The sequence below is a fragment of the Rhinolophus hipposideros genome (assembly GCF_964194185.1).
Source record: "Rhinolophus hipposideros genome assembly, chromosome: 26".
In the NCBI taxonomy this organism is placed as follows: Eukaryota; Metazoa; Chordata; class Mammalia; order Chiroptera; family Rhinolophidae; genus Rhinolophus; species Rhinolophus hipposideros.
In genome coordinates this window covers 26,896,825-26,924,298 of record NC_138072.1, presented here as the reverse complement: position 1 = coordinate 26,924,298, position 27,474 = coordinate 26,896,825, and the positions used below count along the sequence as shown (strand labels likewise).

At 47.2% G+C, this 27,474-nt stretch overlaps 3 protein-coding genes and 1 long non-coding RNA gene across 5 annotated transcripts in view; 2 read left to right on the top strand and 2 right to left on the bottom strand.

The window, feature by feature from the left end:
• Window positions 1-1,969: 1,969 nt before the first annotated feature.
• Window positions 1,970-2,325, top strand: LOC308493279 (large ribosomal subunit protein eL42-like; the record flags this gene model as incomplete). The annotated part of the gene is made up of 1 exon (XM_081039237.1): window positions 1,970-2,325. Exon 1 carries the CDS (start codon window positions 2,005-2,007, stop codon window positions 2,323-2,325), a length of 321 nt encoding a protein of 106 aa, XP_080895363.1. The 5' UTR covers window positions 1,970-2,004.
• Window positions 2,326-4,180: 1,855 nt separating this feature from the next.
• ACTA1 (actin alpha 1, skeletal muscle) lies at window positions 4,181-7,868 on the bottom strand. 2 transcript variants are annotated; one of them, XM_081039235.1, is made up of 7 exons: window positions 7,464-7,868; window positions 6,534-6,674; window positions 6,103-6,427; window positions 5,810-5,971; window positions 5,527-5,718; window positions 5,251-5,432; window positions 4,181-4,535 (listed from the first exon to the last, which is right to left on the bottom strand). In XM_081039235.1, the coding sequence occupies exons 2-7, from the start codon at window positions 6,660-6,662 to the stop codon at window positions 4,392-4,394; spliced, it is 1,134 nt and encodes a 377-aa protein (XP_080895361.1). In that variant the 5' UTR covers window positions 6,663-6,674; window positions 7,464-7,868; the 3' UTR covers window positions 4,181-4,391. The 2 variants fall into 2 exon arrangements, with proteins under 2 accessions (XP_080895361.1, XP_080895362.1); XM_081039236.1 differs by having other exon boundaries at window positions 7,482-7,590.
• Window positions 7,842-13,697, top strand: LOC308493278. The gene is made up of 5 exons (XR_013992666.1): window positions 7,842-7,954; window positions 9,185-9,251; window positions 10,042-10,232; window positions 11,657-11,846; window positions 13,199-13,697. It is a non-coding gene; the product is annotated as an uncharacterized lncRNA (long non-coding RNA).
• A 562-nt stretch (window positions 13,698-14,259) lies between these two features.
• Window positions 14,260-27,474, bottom strand: part of NUP133 (nucleoporin 133) — a 49,438-nt gene continuing 36,223 nt past the window's right edge. Inside the window, exons 20-26 of the mRNA XM_081039233.1 lie at window positions 27,114-27,272; window positions 26,362-26,497; window positions 22,289-22,407; window positions 20,784-20,864; window positions 20,278-20,342; window positions 18,956-19,044; window positions 14,260-14,489 (exon numbers count right to left, since the gene is read on the bottom strand). Coding sequence (XP_080895359.1) covers window positions 14,353-14,489; window positions 18,956-19,044; window positions 20,278-20,342; window positions 20,784-20,864; window positions 22,289-22,407; window positions 26,362-26,497; window positions 27,114-27,272 — 786 coding nt within the window. The 3' untranslated portion in view covers window positions 14,260-14,352. The remainder of the gene's footprint in view (window positions 14,490-18,955; window positions 19,045-20,277; window positions 20,343-20,783; window positions 20,865-22,288; window positions 22,408-26,361; window positions 26,498-27,113; window positions 27,273-27,474) is intronic.

The following is a 27,474-nucleotide window of genomic DNA, read 5'->3' as shown; positions in this document are numbered from 1 at the left end:
CAGAGGCTGAATTGTGTCTCCTCCCCAAATTTACATGTTGAAGTCCTTAACCTCAGTATCTCAGAATGTGACTGTATTTGGAGACAGGGTTTTTAAAAAGTTATTAAGTTAAAATGAAATATTGAGCATGGGCTCTAATCCAATATAACTCGTGTTCTATAAAAAGGAAATTTGGACACAGACAATGAGAGAGGGAAGATGAAGTGAAGACACAAGAAGTTGGCCGTCTACCAGACCAGGAAAGAGGCCTTAAAAGAAACCAACCCTGCCATCACCTCAATCTTGGACTTCTTGCTTCCATAACTGTTTTAAAAAAGTAATTCTTGTTTTAAAATATCCAGTTTATGGTGATTTGTTGTAGCAGAAACAGGAACCTAATACAGGTGCCATGAAGGAAATGAGGGCAGGTGAGGTGGGATCAGGGTCCAAGGGCATTGTGGTTACCCCTTGACCCATGTCCTCTGAGGACTCATGACCTCCTACAGAGGACCTGCTCTTCCTGAGGCAGCCTCAGTGCCCTCAGCTCTGCACAGTGATGAGGTTTAGGAAACTCCCATGATTGTCATGGGAAGGGCAATCTTGATTCTATTGACAACTATGAGAACCACCAACGTCATCTTTGCACCTTTCACAATCTTCCATTTACTCACTCACCACCCCCAGAAAGTATTCAATATCATCAAAGGCCACTAAAAAACTGATAAGAGGGGACAAGGTAAATCAGGGGGCTCCGGGCTCCTTCACCCAGTGACGGGCCCCATAGCTTCCTCCTTTGGTGACCCCTCCAATGTCCCTCATCACATCCAGTTACCCTCCAGCTACCTGTGCCACCCCATATCACTGTTGGCCTGCTTAGGAGAGTGGCTATGGCTGGGGATGACAGGGACGCAGGTGGGCCTGGAAACCTGTGTCCCCACTGTGCTGCCTACCTAACCAGAGTGCCATCAAAGCCAGATTTTCTTGGCTTCTTTCTGCGAGCCCCAGATGAGGCACAGAGAGTTAGCTTGTGGCAAGCACAGGAACTAACCAGTTTTACCCATGACTCCTAACCCCTAACTCTCAATCTTTGCCTTAAAGACCCTTGATGAAAAACCACTGGGGAGTTCGGATTTTGAGCGTTAGCTCGCCGGTCTCCTGGCCTGGTGCCCTGCCAACAAACAGCTCCAATTTCTCCACAGACAAACTGGGTGGTCAGTGTTTGGCTCTGTTGTGCATGGGGTGGGTGGACCCCTTGTTCGGTAACAGTATCACCTGGTCTAACTCTAACTTGCAAAGGTTTGAATGACAGAGCAGTGTGTACCTTTCGATCCTGATACATTGTTCCCATTTTCTTCTTTCTTCCCTCTTTCTTTAACTGGACACTGGTCATATAGATTTGGTGAGGAAAATGGTAGCAATTGAATGAGCTTTTGTGAGAAGGAAATAACTGCAGTTAGATCCCTGATAAGCCCACTGCCAAGTCTAAGGAACCACACCATAAGCAGTTGGGGAAATTTTTTGTTGTTTTCCATTCTCTCACAGCTCTAAGAATCAGTTCAGTGGGGACTCAGCCCCAACATTATTAGCTCTGGTGCCCCACGCTGCTGCCACACAGGGGTTTCCTGATTCTCAGTACTGTAAACACTCACAGAGTGGCGAGAGAGGTTTCTCCCTGAGCCCAGCACAAATACATGTATATGTTCTAGATACGTATTTTTAAAAGACTCATTCTTTGGTACACCACACCAAGAATCCTCTTCCACGCCTAGTATAGGTAATACAATTTACGAAATACTTATAATAGGAGAGTGGGAAAGAGATAGAACACTAATAAAATGTGGATGTTTGTTTTCAGAGAAGTGTCAGAAAAGGAAAGGTAATTTTTATATCTGGCTCATTTCCAGTGAAATCACACAATTCTTATTGTTTGTATGTTTTCACTAAAAGAGTAATTGCAAAAACGGTGCTTGACTTCCGTTTCCAGCCCGGCCTCTTTCTTTCCGCGCGGATAGCGCTCTCACAAACATGGTGAACGTTCCTAAAACCCGCCGGACTTTCTGTAAGAAGTGTGGCAAGCACCAGCCCCACAAAGTGACACAGTACAAGAAAGGCAAGGATTCTCTGTATGTGCAGGGAAAGCGGCGTTATGACAGGAAGCAGAGTGGTTATGGTGGGCAGACTAAGCCAATTTTCCGCAAAAAGGCTAAAACTACAAAGAAGATTGACCTGAGGCTTGAATGTGTTGAGCCCAACTGCAGATCTAAGAGAAGGCAGGCTATTAAGAGATGCAAACATTTTGAACTGGGAGGAGATAAGAAGAGAAAGGGCCAAGTGATCCAGTTCTAAGCTTCATATTTTTATCATGAAGACCATAAAATCTTGAGAATAAAAAAAATAAAAATAAATAAAAAAATAAAAAAAGACGGTGCTTGAGGAAATGCTATCGGATTATATTGAAAACTCTGTCAGTGCCACAATACCATGAATCATTTAAAGGTTATGATCACAGGAGAACTGGGTCATGATCTCCTTTCAAGCCTTGTTTGAATCTTAATCAAGTGATGTGGAGTTAGAGTTAAAAACTCTAACATGTAACTCTAACAGTTAAAAACTCTAAACATTTCTTCATGTTTAACATGAAGAAACTAAGAAGCTTAATAAAAAAGGAAAATGCGTATGCTGTTGTTACATATTTTGCCATGTGCACTTTTTCCCCCAAACTTGAGGGAAAAATAGGGATGTGCATTATACACGGGTAGTACTAATTCTGTATCTATATAAATGTTTTTAATTCTTTTATTTGTACTTATGAGTTAAAAATGTAGCTCTAGAAATCAATAATGATATCTGTATGCAAAATAATACCCTAGAATACGATAATAAGTTTTGTTGAATTTACGATGAACTTTCAACGAAGAGTTCTCGGCCTTCTGTAACGCATAAATATCATAAGTTTGTTACTGTTACATAAAATTTCTTGTACCATAATGTTAAAAAATAAATGCTAAAGTTCCTTTATAATACAAAAAACAAGTAACTAAATATAAACAAATAAAAATTTGAATAAAAAAATAAAAGTTTTTTTCCCTGAAATTTTGGGCGGAAAACGTGGGTGCGCATTATACACGGGAGCACATTCTACACTGCAAAATACGGTATATTTTTTAAAATGTTTAACATGAAAGTTAGCTAACTCAGGTAATTCTGACATTTTTCCAGGCTGCTGGGTACATGACTTATTCAGGCTCTGTGTGTGTTGTGTTTGCTCAGGTATGCCCATGTTTGTTTAGTACGTGTGAGCCATAAAAGCTACATGCCTCTGAGAGACTAGAATTAGCTCTGAGAGGGGCAGCAATACATGGGTTTCAGTGCCGATGGTATCGTATACTTGTTTTATTGCAAATGTTAACTTCTACTGAATGGTTGATTCTCTTGATATCTGGATCTGGCCGTTTTCCAACCTTGGAGGCCTCAAAGAGTTCCGAAGCTTTTCAATATGCCATGAAAGGAGGACATAAACGTGATGACGTGGCATATGACATAGCTGTCGCTGATTCTACTTACACACTTATTTCAAAGGAGTCTATTATGTTTTTTGAGTCAGAACCTATTTAGGGACAGTGCTCTTAGGAATCTTGGCCAGGAAAGTCGAAGTCGTTAACACAGCTCGCGCCGTTAGAACAGCGCGGCCGCCCGAGCCCCCGGACACCCCTCGGGGCCGCGCCCGCCCGGCGCTCCCCCCTCCTCCGGGCGCCGCCCCCGCCCCCGAAAGGGGCGTTTCTTGGCTCCCACCCGGCGCGAAGCAGAGGAGCTCCCAATGGAGCAGGGACGCGGTTGTCCTCACTTACAAGTGAAAACGGGTTCATTCCACGCAGCACACAGCCCTTTCCTCTAGGTGTCGGGAGTGCGCGGGGGAGCCCGGCTCCACGAGGGAAGCCCGCGGGGCGTGGGGCGGGAGGGGCTCCCGGGCGGCTCGGGGCCAGCACCACGGCCAGCGCCCCGGTCGGGCCCGCGGGACCGGAACCGCCCGGCGACGGCGGCGCGGCGCGCAGCGACAGGACCAGCGCAGTCCGGGGACACCCGCCGGCCCGCGTGTGGGAAGGGACGCGATGCCGGGGCCGCGACTAAGGGCTCGCCCGGAGCGCGCTCGGGAGCAGTGGGACCGCGGCGGCCGCCCAGGCAACAACGCCACACACACGTCACGCAGCGTCACAGAACGGCGGCTTTAATGCTTCAACTTTCCCGTCTCCTTCCACAGGGCTTTGTTTTAAAAATAGCAAAATGAGGTAAATAAGTTAATGTATGTACACGTTCTAAACACTGTGTCGCTGTGCGGCCGCAGCCACCGGAGGTGTTGGAGAGCCAGCGGCCGTGCCGTCCTGCGGAGGCCGCGCACGCCGTGCGCGCGGGGTCTAGAAGCACTTGCGGTGCACGATGGACGGGCCGGCCTCGTCGTACTCCTGCTTGGTGATCCACATCTGCTGGAAGGTGGACAGCGAGGCCAGGATGGAGCCGCCGATCCACACCGAGTACTTGCGCTCCGGCGGGGCGATGATCTGCAAGACAGCGCGTCAGGGGGGCGCGGGGCGGGGGGCGGGGGGCGGGGCGGGGGGCGGGGGGCGGGGGGCGGGGGGCGGGGGCGGGGGCGGGGTTGGGGGCGGGGGGCGGGGCGCGGGCGGGGCGCGGGTCGGGGGGCGCGGGTCGGGGGCCGCGGGGCGGGGGGCGGGGCGCGGGGCGGGGGGCGGGGCGGGGGGCGCGGGGGGCGGGGCGGGGGGCGCGGGGGGCGGGGCGGGGTTGGGGGGCGGGGCGGGGTTGGGTGCGGGGGGCGGGGCGCGGGGCGCGGGCGGGGCGCGGGGCGGGGGGCGCGGAGCGGGGCGCGGGGCGCGGGGCGGGGCGGGGCGCGCGGGGCGGGGGGCGCGGGGCGCGGGGCGGGGGGCGGGGCGGGGGGCGCGGGGCGGGCGCCGCGGGGCGGGGGGCGGGGCGCGGGGCGCGGGGCGGGGGGCGCGGGGCGGGGGACGCGGGTCGGGGGACGCGGGTCGGGGCGCGGGTCGCGGGTCGGGGGGCGGGGGGGCGGGGGCGCGGGGCGGGGCGCGGGGCGCGGGGCGGGGGGCGGGGGGCGCGGGGCGGGGCGAGGGGCGCGGGTCGGGGGGCGGGGGGGCGGGGGGCGCGGGGCGGGGCGAGGGGCGCGGGTCGGGGGGCGGGGGGGCGGGGGGCGCGGGGCGGGGGGCGGGGGGCGGGGGCGCGGGGCGCGGGGGCAGGGCTGCCGCCTACCTTGATCTTCATGGTGCTGGGGGCCAGCGCCGTGATCTCCTTCTGCATGCGGTCGGCGATCCCGGGGTACATGGTGGTGCCTCCCGACATGACGTTGTTGGCGTACAGGTCCTTCCTGATGTCGATGTCGCACTTCATGATGCTGTTGTAGGTGGTCTCGTGGATGCCCGCCGACTCCATGCCTGGGGGCAGCGGGGCGAACGTGAGGAGGCGCGCGGGGCGGCGGGGACGCGCGGGGACGCACGGCGGGGACGCGCGGGGCCGTGCGGGGCTCACCGATGAAGGACGGCTGGAAGAGCGTCTCCGGGCAGCGGAAGCGCTCGTTGCCGATGGTGATGACCTGGCCGTCGGGCAGCTCGTAGCTCTTCTCCAGGGAGGAGGAGGAGGCGGCCGTCGCCATCTCGTTCTCGAAGTCCAGGGCCACGTAGCACAGCTTCTCCTTGATGTCGCGCACGATCTCGCGCTCGGCTGCGGGGGACAGGGACGGGAGAGGCGCCCTCAGTGCGGGGCCCCGGGGCTCGCCCCACCCCGCCCGCCCGGGGAGCCGCGGGCCGCGCACCTGTGGTCACGAAGGAGTAGCCACGTTCGGTGAGGATCTTCATTAGGTAGTCGGTGAGGTCGCGGCCCGCCAGGTCCAGGCGCATGATGGCGTGAGGCAGGGCGTAGCCCTCATAGATGGGCACGTTGTGGGTGACGCCGTCGCCGGAGTCCAGCACGATGCCTGCGCGGGGGCAGGGCGGGAAGCGGGCGGGGACTGAGCGGCCGCCCACGCCTGGGCACCCGGCGGGCGGGCGCAGCGGGCGGGCTGGGGCGGGAGCGCGCGGGGGGCGGGGCGGGGCTGCGGGCACTCACCGGTGGTGCGGCCGGAGGCGTAGAGGGACAGCACGGCCTGGATGGCCACGTACATGGCGGGCACGTTGAAGGTCTCAAACATGATCTGGGTCATTTTCTCGCGGTTGGCCTTGGGGTTCAGGGGGGCCTCGGTGAGCAGGGTGGGGTGCTCCTCGGGGGCCACGCGCAGCTCGTTGTAGAAGGTGTGGTGCCAGATCTTCTCCATGTCGTCCCAGTTGGTGATGATGCCGTGCTCGATGGGGTACTTCAGGGTCAGGATGCCTCTCTTGCTCTGAGCCTCGTCGCCCACGTACGAGTCCTTCTGCCCCATACCCACCATGACGCCCTGCGGACCCAAGACACCACGCACTCGTTAACGCGGCTCAGGACGGCGCGCGGCTGGGCCACGCGGGAACCCCGGGCCCGCCCTCTCCGCGGAGGCGCAGCCTGACCTGGTGGCGAGGGCGGCCCACGATGGACGGGAACACAGCCCTAGGGGCGTCATCGCCGGCGAAGCCGGCTTTCACCAGGCCGGAGCCATTGTCGCACACGAGGGCGGTGGTCTCGTCTTCGTCACACATGGTGTTTGGTTTCTGCAAGGACAGGAAGGCGGTGGAGACGCACCCTGCGTCAGCGCAGGAGGCCCCGCGGGCGCCAGCGCTCTTCGTGCCCGGGACTTACGGACACCCCCAGTCCAAGACGTGCGCATCAGGGCAGGGGAGCGGCCAAAGGGACCGTTTCCTAGCTTCCCACGCTTCGCTCCCAGGCTCAGGGCTGTGCTGTGCCTGGGAGAGGGGCTCAGGGTCGTCAAGACCCCACTGAGAATTTTTCCACCCCGGGAACCCAGGGGCACAGTGTCCCCTGAGACCGCCGAGCGCAAGACCGTGTCCTTCGCTGCAGTCCACGCGCTGCACGAGCCAGGCGCTAGCGCCCACCCCTCCGCACCCAGGAGGCCTCACCTAGAGGGACAGGGCCTGGGCACCGGCTCGCTGGGTGAGTGTGAGGGTGGAAGGAGCCCGTGGGAAGGGCTGTGGGCGCCATCCAGGGAGGAGTGGCTTATTCCGGAGCCCCACGACATTCCAGACTCACACCCCAGGGAGCGGTGGCCCTGGCTGTCGCTTGGCTCTGGCGCTCAGTTGGGAGAGAATTGCCCTCGGGAGGACTAAAACAAAATCTTTCATGTACCTGGGCAGATACTAAATGCCAGGTAGAACAGCCTAAAGGCGGGATATATTTGGAGACGTTTTCAAAAGCCCGTGTCTAGTGCCGCCTCTTTAAGGCGCGTGTGGCTCTGGGGACCCAAGCGCAGGGCGCAGACGTGGAGCTGATCAAGCGAGTCAATTGGACCCTGTTCCCCTGTCACCTCCCCACTCCCGCCCTACCTGGGCGGGTGGCTACACCTGCTGCTCTCCGGCTTGGGCCCTGGTCGCCGCGGGAGGGAAGCGAGGCTTCTCTCTGCACTGTCCGCTGCGGTGGCCGTTGGTCCCCCGTTCAGGTTTTATATAGCTCGTGGGCGCTACCCCCACGCCGGCCCCCAGGAATGTCGCTCCCCTTCTCGAGCCATATTTGGGTGTTGGACACTAGAGACCCCTCCTCCGGCCGGTTCGCGGCCTGGGCCCCCGCCCGGGGCCCCTATGCTGACCAAAGAAGGAGCGGCCTGGCCGGGACCCAGGTAACGCGGGCCGGGCCGTATATGGAGCGTTTCCCGGGCGGGTCGGCCCCTCCCTACCCGGCCCAGTGGACTGGGCGCCTGCGCTCCCGGCGCTGCACCTGTCCTCTCTGAGCGCACTGGACGCTCCCGACTGCGCCGCCTACATTTCGCCCCTTCTCCCGGGTCTTCACTCAGACACCAAACCCTCACATGCGACTACAGGTTGGAGGGAGCCGTGTCCAATGGGGGGCCTGAGAGGGTTGGAGCAGTCACACCCGGTGTCCCCCTAGGGAACCTCATTTCTCCCTAGCCACCCCTGAGCTCCCGTAGTGCAGGGGCTGATCCAAGTCAGCCCCCACCCCCACTGCCGAGAGGGCCACGGGCGGCGGGACGGCGCGCAGCTGTCGCGGGGCAGACAACTGGCAGAGGGCGGAGTGGCGGGGAGGAGGCGCGGGGCTCCCGGGGACAGGCCCCGGCCAGGGCACCGGAGCTGTGGGCCCGGGTGACGCGCAGTGCGTTCGGGGGCGGAGGTTCCTGAAGGGAGTGGACTGTATGGGTCGTTCTCTTCCTGTCTGTCTGAGCAGCCTGGGTTCGGTGGGCTGAGCTGAGGGCCCTACCCCCACTTCCTTGGTGGGAGCACTGAGTGTCCTCGCCCTGCAGCTGAAAGGGCGAGTATCACACAGAACCCACGACATGGAGGGGAGGTGCCCTTACTAGATGAAGCCTTTTGTTGCTCGTCCTTCCTCTCAGTAAGAGGACAAGGACATTACACGCTAGGACAGACGCAGTTTCTCCTTCTGCGAAGGCTGGACACACTCATCTTTGTGCTTAAAGGGTGACCCCTCGCCAAGGCAGGACTGCGTCCCAGTCCACCCAGGAGTCACCACCCCCCAGAGCCTGTGGAGCCCTGCTATTTATACCCCTGACACATGCGATATGCCTTTCACATTTTCTAGAAGCATTTGGATCTTCTCGTGGTAAGGTGGAGTGGGGGTCACAGCAGGTCATCCAGTTGGTGCCTGCCTCCCATTTCCTCCCGGGACAAGAACAGTTCTAACCTTGCTGTAGAAGACACAAGGAGAAATCATTTTCTGGAATGAACTCAGTGACATGCTTTCGGGGGAGGGGGTACATCAATGAGGTGGTAGGAGCCACAATGGAATCATTCATCTTTCTATGTGCTTAAGTGTTCCCCCAATAGTTGCAATTCCCGTTTGTAGTGGAACTTGGTACCTAGGACAGGTGTGGGATCTGAGCAATATAAAGGCATACGCAACCCTCCTCTGTAGCCCACATCATGGCTGCATTTCCTAAAAATGACCCAGGTCAATGACAAAAATGTTAGTATAGGGCCCACAGTGAGTTATGAAGGCTCAGGTAAAAGCTACCATGCTTTCACATTTAGCCTTTACAATGATTTCAGTAATTCAGAGAGCTACCTCTCATTTTTAGTACCTGGTGTCCCGCCCTGTCAGTCGGAAGTGGAGATGCTCTAATAAACCTGGCAAATGCACCAGAGGTACGATATAAGCTTATAATGTAGTCTTAAAGATAGAAAGAAATGTGCTGTCATTCACTCAATACCTACTTGTTGACATTTTAAAGGGAATGGGACTGTTACTATTTTCCACAACTCTTGCTCAGTGTGACTCTTCTGCTATAGCAAGCTTTTCTAAGCTCAGAGTCTATTAAATTCAAACACACGCTAAAAGCTGTGAATGAAAACCTGACAGCTAAGAGTTTCGTGTGCAAACCTTGGGAAGATGGGCCCTGAGAAGGGTGCAGACACTGCTCCCTCCTAGCAGTAGGGGCTCGCTTCCTCAGAGCTGTAGCCATGTGGCTGCTTCCAGTCCGGTCTGGTCTTGAATTCCCATTGGCGTAGGGAGCAGACCCAACAAGCAGGTGGAAAAGCCATCTCCATTGGCCTCGGTCTTTGGGGAACACACCAGCGCTCTGGCCCCATAAGTAGGTTACTGCCTGCATATTCTTCTAGGACCTGTCACTATCAAAGGTCACTGTGAAGGGAATGCCTGCCGGAGCTCCTGCTTCTAAGTTTCCAGGTGCAGCCTCTGCTCACGATACTGACAGGGCCCTCTGCTATGAGGCAGCAGTGTGCACACGCCTGCTGTGTCCAGTTGTCCCCTCCATCCTCATAGCTGTACACCGTCTTGCTCAGTCTAAGCCTTCTATCAAGTTGCCTAGCAACTTAAACATGAATCAGTAAAACACTTGATATGCTTTCATGTTGTTCCCATTATCCTTCTAACTCTCTGGAGGTAAGATGTGTCCTATTCATTCCATTTATAAAGGTGAGAAGACCAAGACTCAGCCCACAGCAGTGAGGAAGGCCTCCTGGCAGCCCTCCTCTCCAGTGGTCAGGGCGGGAAGGGCTGTTCCTCTCTTCCTTTAATCTTCCCAACAGAGAAGTTCTGGAAACATCCCCAAGGGAGCTTTTCCAACGGAAGGCAAAGGCACCTGCAATGAAGTCATGGCTTTACCTGTAAGTCCCCTCTCAAACGGGGCAGTGAGGGCGCCAGCTAGCAGCACCCAGGCACAAACACACCAGCCCAGGTGCACACAGGACAGCACTACTCCTTCCCGAGCCACACACCTCTGTCAAGTCGCCCAAGGCAGTCAGGAGAGGGCTGAGATCTCCTGCGTGGGCTTCTCGCTCGGCCTCCGGGCCACCTCTAGGGGCCTGACCATCCCTGTACCCCACCACCTTCTCACACCCATATGATGAGCTGGTGACAAGCTTGCCTGTCTGGTGTACCTCCCCTCAGACTGGTTGTGACCTTGAGTAGGAAGATAGCATTCTCAGCTGAGGACGCCACCTACTCCTTAAGACTGATTTGAAGGTTAAAACTAGGTAAGTCCTGGCGCGGAAGAAACTCCATGAATGGCGCAGTGTCTTTCTTCTAAGTGTTTGGAGGAGCTGAGTGGTGAGGTGGTAGGAGCAGTTAGCAAAGGACATTACAAATCATTATAACTTCACCGAACACACATCACAAACAGGAAGACTTAATGTCATTTTAAATGTATTTGGAGCGCACGAAGGTTGATTCTAGTATTAAAAGAAAAAGACCAAAACCCAAACCAATCCAACACCATTAACCCAAGTATTTAAAATTGTTAAGAGAGAGACAGGGCTGTTAAATAAATTATGGTACAGCCATATGGCCAAGTGCCACACAGCCATTAAAAAATTGTACCTTGAATAATGAAAGCATGCATCCTCAAAGGGATTCTCAGGGGGTAAAAAAATTTTAAATATCACAATTATTTGTGGCCTCCAAAGGCCACGGTCCATAAAAAGATACAGTCTACCTGTGGTATTAAACTTTTATGGGAGGTGGGGGGCGCAGAGTGGTCAGGAAAACACCATCTAAAAAGGAGGAATGATAACAATGGCTCAGAAACACAGTAGGTCCTCGAATGACATTTATGATGTTGACGAGATGCCGAAGTAACGGAACTGTTACTAGTATCAATTAGCCTCTGGCAAAACTGGTTTCCTTACACATTATTTCATGGTAGTGCCAAGGACCTGTCAACGGTGAGTGAGGACTGACCATCTGGATTAAGGCACACAGATATGCTGTGTCACATCAGTAGGAGGTCACAAAATATACAAGCATGCACGTTCCCATTCTACGTCCTGTTTCAAAAAGGCAACTGAAGCTACTCCGGGCTGCGGGGATTAAATGGCTTTCTTTTCTTTCATACACTTTTTTTTTTTTTTAAGGTTTAACATTTTCTATAGAATTTTTTAAATTTTAGAATTACACAGACTGTTTTTCAAAAATGTACTTTGGTATTTAGTAAGTAGATTTACATCGGAATAGTAAAGCTATTAAATGCCCAATAAAATGTCCAGTACTGAGCAGGTGAGGCTAAACTATTTAAATATTTGTGTATTTGTAGCTGTCAGCCTGAAAACGTGCAGTGTGCTGGGTTAGAACAGAGGCAGAAGCAGGTCTGATGGCAAGTTCCGAGCGCGGAAGAAGCCCTGGCGGCACGCCAACTTCCACCCAGCCGGCATGCTCTCCCGAGGAAAAATGAACCACAATCCAGTCTGTAAAGCTTCCTTCAAAAACAGAGTCCCTACAAAGAGGTACCAGTGGCTTCTCACCTTGGTTCTGTGTGTCTCAACATCTGGCACACACTGGCACACCCACCCACTCCTCTCTGACACAAGAATAACCACCTGCTCCTCCCTCTGATACAAGTACACCCGCCTGCTCCTCTCTACCTGACACACAGGTACAGCCGCCCACTCCTCTACCTGACACACAGGTACACCCGCCCGCTCCTCTACCTGACACACAGGTACACCTGCCCACTCCTCTCTACCTGACACACAGGTACACCCGCCCATTCCTCTCTACCTGACACACAGGTACACCCGCCCGCTCCTCTACCTGACACACAGGTACAGCCGCCCACTCCTCTACCTGACACACAGGTACACCCGCCCGCTCCTCTCTACCTGACACACAGGTACAGCCGCCCACTCCTCTCTACCTGACACACAGGTACAGCCGCCCACTCCTCTACCTGACACACAGGTACACCCGCCCGCTCCTCTACCTGACACACAGGTACACCCGCCCGCTCCTCTACCTGACACACAGGTACACCTGCCCACTCCTCTCTACCTGACACACAGGTACACCTGCCCACTCCTCTCTACCTGACACAAAGGTACACCCGCCCGCTCCTCTACCTGACACACAGGTACACCCGCCCACTCCTCTACCCGACACACAGGTACACCCGCCCGCTCCTCAACCTGACACACAGGTACAGCCGCCCACTCCTCTACCTGACACACAGGTACACCCGCCCACTCCTCTACCCGACACACAGGTACACCCGCCCGCTCCTCTACCTGACACACAGGTACACCCGCCCACTCCTCTACCTGACACACAGGTACACCCGCCCACTCCTCTACCCGACACACAGGTACACCCGCCCGCTCCTCTACCTGACACACAGGTACACCTGCCCACTCCTCTCTACCTGACACACAGGTACACCCGCCCACTCCTCTACCTGACACACAGGTACAGCCGCCCACTCCTCTACCTGACACACAGGTACACCCACCCGCTCCTCTACCTGACACACAGGTACACCCGCCCACTCCTCTACCCGACACACAGGTACACCCGCCTGCTCCTCTCTGACACAGCCGTAGTCTTCGACTCAGGGCCACAAACTGTCTTTCTGAACAACATTCAGACAAGTGAAAACAAAGACCTTTGCAAGTCAGAAACACCCTTCTTAAAAATGCTCACCTTTAAAATTTGTCATGATCAACACTCCATTTATCTAGAAATCAATGACTGTCTGATAAAGGCTATATTGTAAAGCAGATTTTTAAAAATTTTGGAGAGAAAATTATTTAATCTTGTCCTAATTTCGCTTTTCCTCCTTCTTCCTGGTTGTCTGGCTCCTTAGAAATCCTCACTATATTCCTAACCAGTGCCAACACGCAGGCTGCGAACAGAAGAGAGGAGGCTGGCAGTTCCCCTCCCTGGTGCCTCTTGGAAGCAGTGCCCTCACTGCCTTGTGAGGCCGCTTCGAAGGAGAGGAGGGAGAAGGCGCCGGCTGGATCCGAGACCAGAGACTGGGCCCGCAGTGCTGTATTTAACTTTGACCTTCAGCTGCTGGAGCAAGATGATGAATGCCCTCTCAACTGGGCGAGGATGGCAGTGCCAGCAGCTCCCTGTCCACTCTCTGGTCTTTATTTAAAGCTGGATAAAACTGGGTAACAACACTGGTCAAGGCAAGGAAGCACTGAGAACCACTACTTTTTAGTGAAACCAGCTGCCATAGTGAGAAAACCTGCAGTGCTTTCTAGCATTACATATGCTTTATGTTAGCTCTCCATAAAGCTGGAGTTTGGTGTAAATCATCTGGAAGTATAGGAAGCTGACTGAACCCCCACACTAATGAGGTAACTAACGCTAATACTACAAATTTATTATATGGCAACTTATGGGTAGGCTAGAAAGCCACATAAATGTTTTATTCACAAAATACTTTCATTAATACTCTATGGTTTATGCAGAAGTTTAAAATTTTCCCAGTGAATGAATCAGTCACCAAGCTCACACGATCTAGGCCCCCTCTGTTTTGTCCTTTAGTCCCAAAATTTAGCAAAACCTCACCAGACACCTCCCACTAGCCCTAATCAAAACAGACACCAAATGCTCCACATCCCGTCAGCACATGATATCTAGTCATGGCACCTGCAGAGACAACCCAGGGCAATCCTGTCATTGTAGTGACAGGAACTGAGGCCTAGAAGTGACGCGGCACACAAGGAGCCAAAACTGGGACAAGCACTCCAGAACCCTGGGTACAGTGAGAGTGAAAGGGTGCTGAGTACAGAGACAACTAATGAATTTCACATGGAAAAAAGGAGCAGAAAATATCACGTAACTGAAACCCCAGACCACTCCCATAAACCAGAGCAGCTTCCAAATAAAGAATAAAAACTCGGCAACACGTTATAAAACTGTACAGACTTCTAGATGTTTAAGGCCTGAAGTTTTTATAAGGACACGCTTACACAAATTTTCAGGATCTATGATGAGTTCTAGAAAAAGTTACATTTGTCCCTGAACGTAATACTCATAAGTTGCTTTCAAAACAAACTCAAAGTAAGGATTGGACGTCAGGCTCCCCAGCTGATCTGCGTGAAGAAGGGCTTTCACCTCTGGCAGGTAGTCACTGAGCTGAATGCCTACAAACAAACAGAGTCAGGTTTTATGTTCATGAAACTATCAGATGCATTTGGATGACTGATGGTAAGAACACCTGTGCTGCTATTTAAACCATAATGTCACTCTGCTATTGGGAAACACTTTTACATTCCTTCCATGTATTCAACACAAGCAGTCTAACTAACGCTTGGACATTCTTAGTACAGGCTGCTTGAGTGCTTTTCCCCCTAGTGGTGAAAACAGCCAATCTATTTAAAGTCTTTAATACCGGTAAGATCTGAAATATTTCATTTTTCTCCACTGTTTAAGTCATTCATCCATTTTTAACTAATTTTAAACTAAATTTTTAACCAATAATCACCTGAAAACAAGTATTTCAAACAATTATATATTCTACCTGGGAAATGATTTAGGAGAAATACTTTCATGAAAGCTAGCTATAATATCTCCAAACGCATTGAAGTTTAAATCTACAATTAGGGATGTGGGGGAATCACTTCATCAGTTCTCTATGGTGCCAGGAAGCCAGTGAGCACTGATTAAATGGGTTGTTTCAAATGAGAGCCGGGCAGTTACAAAAGGCTGTGTACAATTCTCATTTGATGAAGAAAACTGCAGTGCTCGCTTCGGCAGCACATATACTAAAACTGGAACGATACAGAGAAGATTGGCATGGCCCCTGCACAAGGATGACACGCAAATTCGTGAAGCGTTCCATATTTTAAAAAAAAGAAGACTGGAAGAAAAATTTTAAATTAAAAAGGTAACATTTTATAATTTGTTACATTACCATAACATTCTCAAAATCAAATACTGGGTTATTTTTTTAACACTCTCAAAATGCTTAACACCATTTTTTTGTACTTAATTGTAATACAATAAAAATCTGGATTATTGGGCCGGCCCGGTGGCTCAGGCGGTTAGAGCTCCATGCCCTAACTCTGAAGGCTGCCGGTTCGATTCCCACATGGGCCAGTGGGCTCTCAACCACAAGGTTGCCAGTTCAACTCCTCGAGTCCCGCAAGGGATGATGGGCAGTGCCCCCTGCAACTAAGATTGAACACAGCACCTTGAGCTGAGCTGCCCCTGAGCTCCCAGATGGCTCAGTTGGTTGGAGCGCGTCCTCTCAACCACAAGGTTGCCGGTTTGACTCCTGCAAGGGATGGTGGGCTGTGCCCCCTGCAACTCGCAAGGGCAACTGGACCTGGAGCTGAGTTGTTCCCTCCATAACTAAGACTGAAAGGACAACAACTTGGCTTGGAAAAAAGGCCTGGAAGTACACACTTTTCCCCAATAAAGTCCTGTTCCCCTTCCCCAATAATAATAATAAAAAAAAAGAATGATGAGGAAAGACTAGCTTTAAAAAAAAAAAAAAAAATCTGGATTATTAAATGTTACGAGGCTAAATCAAAATGATATATCATTTATCACAATTCACACACTTTGAACAGACTTTCTCTATAATGTTATTACTTGTGAAAATATCACATTAATTTCTAAAAGATCTATTCTCTAAAGGAAATTAACAGCTTATTTGGCTGCTATTTGTACAGTCCAGCCCTTCTGTGTGGACCTAATGTTTGATGGTTCCTTTCTTTTCTTTAGAGCAGAGGTCGAATGCCTGTGCAGGTCTGGCAGGTGTAGCATGGGGACGGGGACTGGGGTCGTGGTGGACTCACACCTACCACCCATCCTAAGAAGGCAGCCTAAGCTCCGCCAACTACTTGTTGGTAAAGATTTCAGTCTGACGTAGGCAAACTTTTGATTTTTAAGAGATGTCAGAAAATAAGACTTTTCTAAGAACTCTTCTCAACTATTAAATGCTGGTGACTAATTAGAAGAATTTTAAGCTCCAGGTAATCGTATGTCCATTTTACTCAGTACATACGTCAATAACATGAGAAAACAAACCGAAACGCTCCCTATGGACAATTTTAATGTATCTGCAGGCCGGATTTATTCCATCGCCTGAAGTAACTGTCAGCTGACAAGGCCTATGAAATAGAATGTGAGGGTACCCATCACTCCAGCTTCAGAAACTGTCCTTTAAAAACATTTACTATTGGGGCCAGCCCGGTGGCTCAGGCGGTTAGAGCTCCGTGCTCCTAACTCCGAAGGCTGCCGGTTCGATTCCCACATGGGCCAGTGGGCTCTCCACCACAAGGTTGTCAGTTCAATTCCTTGAGTCTCACAAGGGATGGTGGGCAGCGCCCCCTGCAACTGAGCTGCCACTGAGCTCCCGAATAGCTCAGTTGGTTGGAGTGCACCCTCTCAACTACAAGGTTGCCGGTTTGACTCCTGCAAGAGATAGTGGGCTGTGCCCCCTGAAACTAGCAACGGCAACTGGACTTGGAGCTGAGCTGCGCCCTCCACAACTAAGATTGAAAGGACAACAACTCGACTTGGAAAAAAAGTCCTGGAAGTACACACTGTTCCCCAATAAAGTCCTGTTCCCCTTCCCCAATAAAATCTTTAAAAAAAACCCAAAAAACATTTACTATTGTAAAGGGAAGTCTTGTTATTAAGAAGGTTCCAGAAAGAAATGTTCTGGCTTGTTATGATGAATATATACTTATTTATTTATAAAATGATTTCTACTTGTTTTTGTCTTTTTGTCCAAATTTAGTAAGTCTTTTTGTAAAGTAATAACTCTTTTTTGAAAGTATTTTATAGATATCTTATACTTTCAAAAAAGTACCTATAAGATACTTTCAAAAAAGTATCTGATTCCTTCCCACCCATGATTTATAATCTAAGAACAGCAAAAGCTGCAAAGTCACCTTTAAATAGCACTAAATAATTAGCCACAATTCAGTTCTGTAGCACTTTTCCGAGAACTAACTTCATGGAAAGCATCAGACTTGGGTCCAAATGCTTTCTAACCATCTCTTAGGTTCAAATGGAGAATCTCCAACAGCACAGAGAAATCAAGCATATCTAGTTATTTCTTCAAATTCCAAATACAGAAAACAGAAACTCTTACAGATATATCTTAGCTCTTTCTGAATTTCAAATATTTTCAAGCAAAAGGTATTTTCTTTTGCTATATCCCTATAATTATTTTATTTTTAATTTTCACTTATTTTTTGACAATGAAACGGCTGTCAATGTAGGGTGATCAAGTACCACTTTTCATCAATGAAAGTCCCGGTCAATTCTGAGCATGTTCAAAGTAATCTAGTCAAAAGAATTGCATTTCCAGGAGACTAAAAATCTGGAAAGTATGGAAGAAGTCAAAGTAGATGGGATCCAATGGGAGTTTCTGGGACACAAACACAGAACTGGCTTCAGTTCAACCTCAGAACACTGGCTGGGAAGTGAGTTCCACGGTGCTTCCCTGAGGGCCCCTTCACTTCCCTTGGTTAAGCCAGTGATGCTAAAATGGAGGACTGCAGAGCAGAATCTATTACAAGAGGAGCTTGGGGCCACGAGGCTGTGAAATAATTCTGAACATTCAAAGACCAAGTGTTTATTGAGTGGCTACTATGTATCAGGCACTGGGTTGGGCACATTTTGTGTAGATTAAATAACGTATCTTGTAGTTACATGTATAGATAGAAAAGTTTCAAACTGTAAATGGCAGCAGGATGAATAAAATTCCATTAGAAGGGCTGCTGAATTTATAATGGCTTTTTCACTGTGTATTTTTTTTCCAATTGGTATTAAGAGAGTGTCCCTACATTTGAAAAGCTAGGTAAACACTAGGTTGGCCAGCTTTGCACACTGCCTGGATTTTGCATCACATACCTAGTAATTCTGTGATAAATATGAGCCACACTTGTTTTTATGTATAAAACATGCACAATCTCCCACCTCTGGTCTAACACTGTCCGTATGTCAAGCTCGTAATATGAAAAGAGGCGAGGGAAGTATCGTCTAATTCGCCTTTCCTCAAGAATAAGCATTTTATCAGTAAAAGCTTTTTTGTCTATTTGTGTCTTGATCAGTAAATGGAATTTTGCTCACTGTGTTAGGTACAAAACAAATGCAAAACACTCCCTTCTTGTCTCTTTTTATTCTGTTCCTAAAGCGATTTTAGAGCGTTAATGTCCACAATGGATTTGTAAAAAAGAATCTGTAATTTCTTCTTACGTGTGGTATGGTCAGTTTAGTAGGAATATACCCAAAAAGTTTACATCTCATTTCAAGTTTTCAATCTGCACAAAAGTTCATTGAACAATCAAAGGAAACGTTACTTCTATCATATATTTTCAGTGTCATAACCAACATGTGGATCCACCCCATCTGCCTGAGTCAGGCTCAGCCCAGGGCAGGCCCCCAGGACCAAGTGGATGGAGATTCCCCGTCCCCCTCCCCCACGACCCCCCACTTGGAGGGGAGGGAAAAAGCCCTCCCTTTATTTTAAACAAATCTCTCTGAGTATGACACTGTTGAATTTTAAACCACCCAGCATTCGACCCATTATTCTAAGATTTCTAAAATTGAGGTGCGATGCTGTAATTTTCAATATTTACACACCACTTACCATCTTTTAAAAGTTTCTGTAAGATTTTCACAAATATACTGTCTTTAGAGACTTCAATTGGATCATCTTTACCGTCTGAACTGGACCAACTAGAAAACAAAATCATTCTGATGTGAAAGTGAAATCATGGACATACTGAAAAAAATGGTGTCTGTTTCCTATTCTGGTTTTGTTTTGATGGGAGTAGGCAAGACCAATCTGAGTTTCGTGATTCTGTTTCATATTATTTAAATAAGGAGCTTTAAATATTGACTGTACTTATAATCACTGTAGTAGATAACTAGATGCTACATTTCACCAAATATAACCACCATGCATTTGATGTCAAAACCAAGTAGGGAGGTATATTTCCCAACAAAATTCTATCCATAAGTAATAAATCCAGCAAGGACCCCAAAGCATGATTTTTCAGAGCACATTTTGTTTTTCATGAAAGTAAAATGGCAACCAGTATCTGGTGCAACGTAAGTTTACTTGATCTAGTTGCCATTACCTACTGCTGAAATACAAACACACAGAACCACTGCTCTGTAGTAATCAGTGGACATCTCCCACACAATCAACAAAAAGCCAGGAGCTCCAGTCAGATGACAGCACACGTTTTTATGATCAAGAAGGAGAATCAAGTAGGCAGAGCCACATGCCTGAGAGGGTGCCCTCCGAGAGCAAATGTAACAATTTGAACTATCTGGGAGTGAGCAGAGGAAGAAATGCTTGAGTAAAAATAGTCCTACTGTCACTGCTCACCACTACAGGAAAAAGGATAACTGAGCAGAGAAGGCTTGGAGCACTCAAGTCATGCTCTCTTTAAAATTCATTTCCTGGAAACAATCCCCCCCCGAGAACTGATTATTCTCGTCTTACTCTGCCACAGTCTAACACACCATTCCCGTGGACAAAAAAACCTCTGCAGGAAGGAGGGGAACATGGAGAAGAGCTCTCGATAACCCAGAGAGGGCTGATCCTCACATTGTAATGACTTTTTATGAAAAACAGACATAACACTACATAGCCTCAAGTCTTGTTTGGCAGAACTGGCCCGACTTCTGTGAAAATTGGCACATGTGTATTTCTGTGAAAACTGACAGTCTAAATTTTAAAATCAAAAATAGAGATTTATTATACCAGTGGTCCTAAAACCTAAGCTATTCCTTCATTACTGAGTGAGAAATTTAAGTTTACCAACACAAACCAGTACAACTGTCACAACGTATCAGTGTGTCACAACACTGTGACGTTACAAAGCCCCGGGAGTATCCGACACTATTTCTCAGGCACACTTTCCCCAAACCATACCTTAGATTCCCGCTCTTGGAACTTACTTATCTCTCTGAAGTGCTCTGCAAAGGATTTCCAATTTTAGATCATTGATGTTTACAGCTTCCTCCTTCACAACAAAACAAAAAAATCCTTATTAAGTCCCGATTTTAATAAAACTCCCCTTTCTTTAAAACATTAACACTACACAGAAGAGTAAGCCAATTAACAGCTGTGAATTAGTTTCTGATTCCTCTTTGATAATCTGATTTTGTCAGGAACCTTGGGAGAGTTAAGATTTTAAACGAGACAACGTAAAAGCCAACATTTGTTATTTGTGCATGGAAAAGACATCTGGGAATGTGTGACAATTATCAGGAAATGAAATCGCTTGACAGCTTTTCTGAAGAGCTCTACATAACCCAAGAGTTAGGGGTGGCTGAACCAGACAGTCTTTTCTAATGAACACATTCAGGACTGGCTAAAAAAGTTACTCTTTCTGTATTCGGGTCTACAGGAAATTCTGCATAACTCTGGCACTTGCTGAGATCATCGAAGTCAGTTTACTTACCTCATCAATGTATTCCAGCAAGTCCAAAGCCTTCTTGAAATCATATTCATTAGCTCTTCTGTTTTCTTCACAGATATACAGCTATGGCAAGACAAGACACTTAAGTACAGATAGAAGACCAGAGAAATTTATGGAGAAAAGAAGTCACTGTCTTTCACGCAAGTTATAGGTACTTTAGTAGTAAAGAACAGCGTCACATAGGGAAATTACCAGCCGTCTACCTTACAATGAACTCTCTTTTGAAAGATGCATATGTTCAATCCGCAATTAATTTGAATAACTTGGTATACATACTTTTAAAATGACAGCAAATTTATGTTCTTAAGTTCAAGATAGTATACACATTTCAGTATTCTTATAAGGGTACTCTTTGCAATAAATTGCTGCTCTTGCATTTTTAAAGCTGGCTAGAATGCTTTTGAAATGTTGCCCTTTCAAACAGTTGCAAAAATTGAGACGGATGATAAAGCATGAGTTGGTCTACAATTTGCTTAAAAGGTAAGAAAACCCACTTCAATAGCTATCCTGGTTGTTAGATCATAGCTGACTGTATACTCATTTCTGTGTCCTTCAAATTTCCTGTGATTTTGTAATCAGAAAAATACTTGGCTTAGTAAAAATATCAATTTGAATTTTTCCTATCATCTTTTCGTGACTATTTATAACACATTTCATTTTAAAAGACTGTATATAATCCTTTAACAGCAAAGATAATACTCCAATCATTTCAGAAAAAAGCTGTCTGCTTGTTTTCACTGTCTTACAACACTTACAATACTTCATTTCACTGCTTCTGAGCATCCTTTGTTTCCATAATGCTCACATCTCTGAACTTGGAATGTGGTAAAACTGGTGATGTATCAGAATAAACTGGGCAGTACTTTCTCCTTCTTTCTGATACATAAAATAATGGTGAAGTCTTCCAAACGGCATCTTTGATTTTAAAATGCATGTGCTATATCAGGAGAGGCTGTTGTGAGCTCGATTATGGGAATCTGCTACTGATAACAACAGCTAAAATACTGGGGATTTGGAATCATTCCCATGCTTTTCAGCATAATTAGAGCAAATCCAAGGTGATGCTATGGCAGAACTCTTGCATTTGAAATGCTTTCTTGAAAGGACAGTAGCGTTGCAGCTATAAGGACATATACAAACAGAGCTGTCTCGTCCAGCTGCAGCCCACAGCCCAGTGGTGCCCTCAGGAATGGGCTACGTGGCAGAGGAAAAGGGTGAGGTTGGCACTTACAGGCTATTAGATCCAGGTCCTGAAGCCATCTTTCTTAAAGAGCCTGAAATGCATTTCATGGTGCATATAAGCATCTTTAGGAACAGGTGGAGGCCTGCGGAGGCGGGGCTTCTGGTAACTGGCGTCCAGCTCCCAAGCAGCTTCCAAACACTCATTCCGGGGGAGTTACCAGGAAGTAGGAGCTGCACTACACGGCCCAGAAACACTGAGGTTGTCATGAGGCTAAGGAAGGATGCAAGAGTTGGGACGCACTTACGCTGATGAGCTGAGGTGCAGTCAGGACGGGCATTGCACTCAGGCTTAGCTGCTTCTCCTCTAGTAGTGCCTCAGGCAGCGTCTCCTGGTGCAGGAGGAAGCGTTCCTGCTCGGCCATCTCTAGAATTCAAAATCGGGGGCGGGGGGAGTTAACCTTCACTCCTGTTGTCATAAAACAAATCTGAATTAAAAAAAAAAAAGTATCTCTGAAGGGAATCTCATCACGATTCAGTAATCTTAAGTGTTATTAATTCTGCTTACTTTTTTTTTTTTAAGGGTGGGGGTGAGGGAGGTGAGAAGACTAGGAAGCACAATTGGTAGCCATAAGATTGCCACGGGGATATAAAAGGCAGCTTGGGGAATGTAATCGATAATGTTGTAAAGATTTTGTAGGGGGTTAGATGGACACGTCTTATTAGGGAGACCACTGCATAGACGGTGTGGGTGCCTGACCACTGCAGTGTATAGCTGAAGCTGAGTAATACTGAATGTCAACTATTATTTAATATATATAGTCACAGGATGTGGAGGACAGCATAGGGAACAGAGTCCATGGAATTGTAAAAGCTGTATACGATATCAGAGGGGTAGTAGATTGAGGGAGGGGGGTTATCACTTTGTGAGGGGTGTAAATGTCTAACTATTACACTGTTTTATACACCTGAAACTAATAAAAAAATAATTCTGTTTATTCTTGATTCCTGATTATGTTAGAACATATTCATGGTTTGACCCAAGTTGTATGAATTATCAGAGCAACCATAAGTGGTTCTGAGGGTAGAGAAAAGGTAAGGAAACACACCCCACTGCCTGAAGTGGCCGAGCAGAAAGCTATTTCATGAAGCACAGCTCCCCAAATCTGGGGTGTCAGGCCCATTTTATGGTAATTCAGTGAAGTCCTTCTTCCCACCAGAGGTTCTAGTATAGTTTCATTCACTAAAGGAAATGATCTTCTTAAAAGCCAACAAGAATATATTCCAGGCAAAACAAAACCTGGACAATTATGAGCCCAACTTCTTACAGAGCCCAGGCTGACTTCTGCAGAATGAGGAGACAGGGGCCTGCCCTTGCCATCAACTACCCAGGCTGCAGTCGATAACCTCCCTTGGTCCAGGAGAAGGTGCCAGGTTGTAGGGAGAAAGGGCTGGAGAACAGCTGTGCAGCCTCCAACACAGCGACCGCAGCAAAATGGAGTGGCCAAAGCACAGACGTGTTCAGACACTGGCATCCCAAACAATCCGAAGTTTGTAAAAAGGTAAAAAAAAAATATTTCTGTGCAATTTCCATACCTAGGAAAACAGACTAGGCGGATACACACAACAGTAACAGTGGTTATCTCAGGGCAGTGGGCTTATAGACAAGTTTTCTTTGTGGTGTGTTTTTTTCCTGTGATTTACAAATTTCCACACACAATTATTGATGTAACCAGAAAAAGTTATTTTTAAAAACTCCCTTTGATTAGAGACACATTGTGATAATAATCTGTAGGAAATTTCTGAGACCTAAAAATACTCCCCTTGTATGAAGACAACAAAAGCTAGGAACTGATCAAATGCAAAACGATGACCAGAATTCCAATGATACCTGGAATATCATTGAAAGTGGGGGATGGGGGGGCACAAGAAATGATAAAGCCTTGTGTTAAAATATTTTGATTAACATGATCTATTTCTGGTGGCTGGGCTAAAATGTGGCTTCCCCTTTCAAACTGTCAGCCAGCCGTGCAGCACACACACAAAAATCTCTAGAACAGGCACTACTGTATTTAAATAAAAGACTGAAGAAAGATTCTCCTGAAAAGTGAAAAATAATTTTAATAATAAAAGTTAAATGCTAATCCTACGGTTTATTGAGACGTTATTTTTCAGGGAACAGTGTCTCTGATCCTTACAACCACCATTTTTTTTTTTTAATTTTTCTTTACTTTAAGTGTGTTTTTCCAGGACCCATCAGCTCCAAGTCAAGTATTTGTTTCAATCTAGTTGTGGAGGGCGCAGCTCACAGTGGCCCGTGTGGGCTGTGAACCGTCAACCTTGTTGTTAAGAGCCCCATGCTCGAACCAACTGAGCTAACCGGACGCCCCCACAACCACCCATTTTTATAGATGAGAAAACTGAGGCTTAGGAGGGTAAATCAGCTACCCAAGGTCACAAAGCAACTACTGAGTTGGAGAAAATATTTGAAACCAGATCCATCCAATTTCTTTCCAGATTCTTTCCACTACATCCACAACTCAGAGGAAATAAATGACAGCAGTATAATCTGAATTCAGACATCAGAGGCTAGACTCTGTTGCTAAGCCTTACAACCAAATACCCATATTTGCATATACTTCATCCAACCACACTGAAGATTCCCCCTCCAATTTTTCTTTTGAAAAATTCCAAACCTACAGAAAAATTTAAAGAATACAATGTGCACTGTATACCTAGAGACACCTGCTGTTAACATTTTTCCAACTTCGCTCTGTCTGTGTATGTATGTATGTACGTATGTATCGCCTACCTATGTATGTATGTATGTATCTATCTATCTACCACCAATCCATCCATTCACCCACTCTTCCCCCTCCATCATATGAAAGTTGTAGACATCATGACATTTCATTTCTCAATACTTCACGTGTGTCTCCTAAGAACAAGGACATTCAACCACAGTATCCTTACTGGGCCTAAAGAACTTAACACCAATATTGTAACATCATCTAATAGTAAGTATGTTCAAAGTCCCCCAGTTGTCCCCAAAATGTTTGTCATAGTCGTTCTGATTATTTGGGAGATGATTCAGGAGCCAATTGCGAATCTCACACTGTGCTGGGCTCCCGTAATCTAAAAGGGCCCCTGTCTTTTGCTGCCATTACTGTTGCTGAATTTTGAAGTCTCCGGCAGACTGTACTGTAAAATGCCTCCCACATAGACAGATCTAACTGTTCCTCGAGATTCAGGCTGAACATTTCTGGCAAGAATACAAGACAGGTGATGTCATATGCTGCCACATTACATCCCTCCAGGAAGTGTGTAGTGCTTTTTTTGAGTTTGTCTCACTGTTGGTGATGAGATCTGTTAGATCTCTGCAATGAGATGCTGAACTAAACCCTAAACTCAACGATTTTAGTGTCCTTTGATGACCAATTATTAACCATGGTTGCAAAATAGTGACTTCCCAAGTAAGGCATTCTTTCTACATTAATTGGTTTTGGGCATTATTTTTCGGTAAAGAAGCATTTCACTGACCTCTCCCCTTTGGGATATCACTGTGGATTTATGTATTTTTCTTTTATAAACTGAAATACAATCCTTTACAATCATGCTTTTCGGTGTTCAAATTATCCCCAAACTTGGCCAGGCCAGTGGGAGCTATCATGTTGACATCTCTTCCTAACCCTTGCTTTCTGGCCCAACAAGACTCCCCAGGATCATTTCTTCAATAACTCCCATTTCCTTTTACTGAGAAATGGTAGTGTTAGAAACCAAACTATGGCACTAGGTACACTCATGCTCCTGGGTGTTGCTCCTGTTAGGCCTTTGCAGTGGACCAAGCCAAGCATTTTTTAAACAATCATGATTCCATCTTGTATCTGAAATTCAAATACAATAATGCAAGGCTCTTCCTTCTATATTTATATCTCTCCTGGTTTGCAAAAATAACAATATATTCGATCTTTTTCTCAGGGTACAATATGCACAAAATCGTTTCACAATTCAAATGTTCTGAATTCTGAAACCAATAGCTTCAGAAGGGCCACTACCTACTATAGACCCCGGAGCAAAAGTCAGATTTCTTCTTAGAATATGAGTCACTGAGGCGGGGGGCAGAGGCGGGGGAATCAGAGGACTCGTTGGGATTTGTTCTTTAGGAATTCTTATTTAAAATACAAATTACTTTTCTCTAGAAAGAGAATCCCAAGTACGTAACTGAGTAATTATTATTTAAGGACACTGATTAGAAAACATTCCTCTTAAAGGAAAGATGGGTCCTATTTCTAGTGGATCCCATTAAATGATAGTAGGAACGCATGAGAGTTCCTTGATAGCCTGACTGACTTGTATGTCTTGTTCAAATTCTTTCTTTTACCTTCGATTTTTTCTTGCAGTATATCCTCTGAAAAGTCTGAAGCTAATGCAGCCAATTTACTCAAGCCGAGAAGGGTTTTTTTCTTTGCAAAGTAACGAGTTTCCATATTTGCCAAACCTAGAAGTGTTGCATGAGCCTACAATAAACAAAATATGAACGCTGTGATAAGATCCTGGTTACTAATTCAAGTTGAAATAAAGGTTAAATACAACCCAAACTTTCCCCCACCAAGCTACAGCAATGAAAGGTCAATATGAGCAAACCTAAAAACTCACGAGTACCATATATTAAAAATTATACAATAAATTATCAACCACCCACACTAATTATGGGAAAAAGAGACATATATGAAACATTTGCTCTACAACAATTATATATTCACTTCAGCATCCTGTCAAGAATGTTAAAATTAGTTTGTACACCATTTTTACTCATAATTTGAACATATTTATTATAAGAAAATACTCATTACAAAAATAGGTTAACTGTTATTTACATATTAATAAAATTTATGTGCATTTTACTGCAATAGTAGTTAACTCAAAATGGACTACACTTTTTAATTGAGATATTAGAAGCAATGGCAATAACATCATAAATCAAAAAGAATACTCAAATTATGAGAGAATAGGAGATACACATTGAAAATAATCTATACTCTATCAGTAGTATTTTAATTACTAAAAACTAAACTAATTAAAACTAAATAAAAAACTGCTTAAATGTGCTCCATATAACTGAATCCTTCTTACCTTTTCTAGTTCTTGGCTGTTAATTTCATGTAACCAGCTGAGGTGCTCATGAGCTTGCAAAAAATTTGCCAGCTCTCCATGCTGAGAAATGGGCTGGGATAGTAATTTGCCTCTCTTTCCTTTCTCCAGATACCAACGGAAGAGAAAGTCTGAAAAATTCTATAAATAACAGAGCCAAGAGTCCAATAATATTTAGTAATAGTTTTAAAAAATACATTTCTGATAACAACAAATTTCTTCCAAAGGTCTTACACTCCAGAACAGAAATCTTGTTGTTAAACACCAACTTCCTATATTGTAGGGTCCTCAGAAACCACCTAATCCAATCACCGCATCTGACAGATGAGGACACTCAGATTCA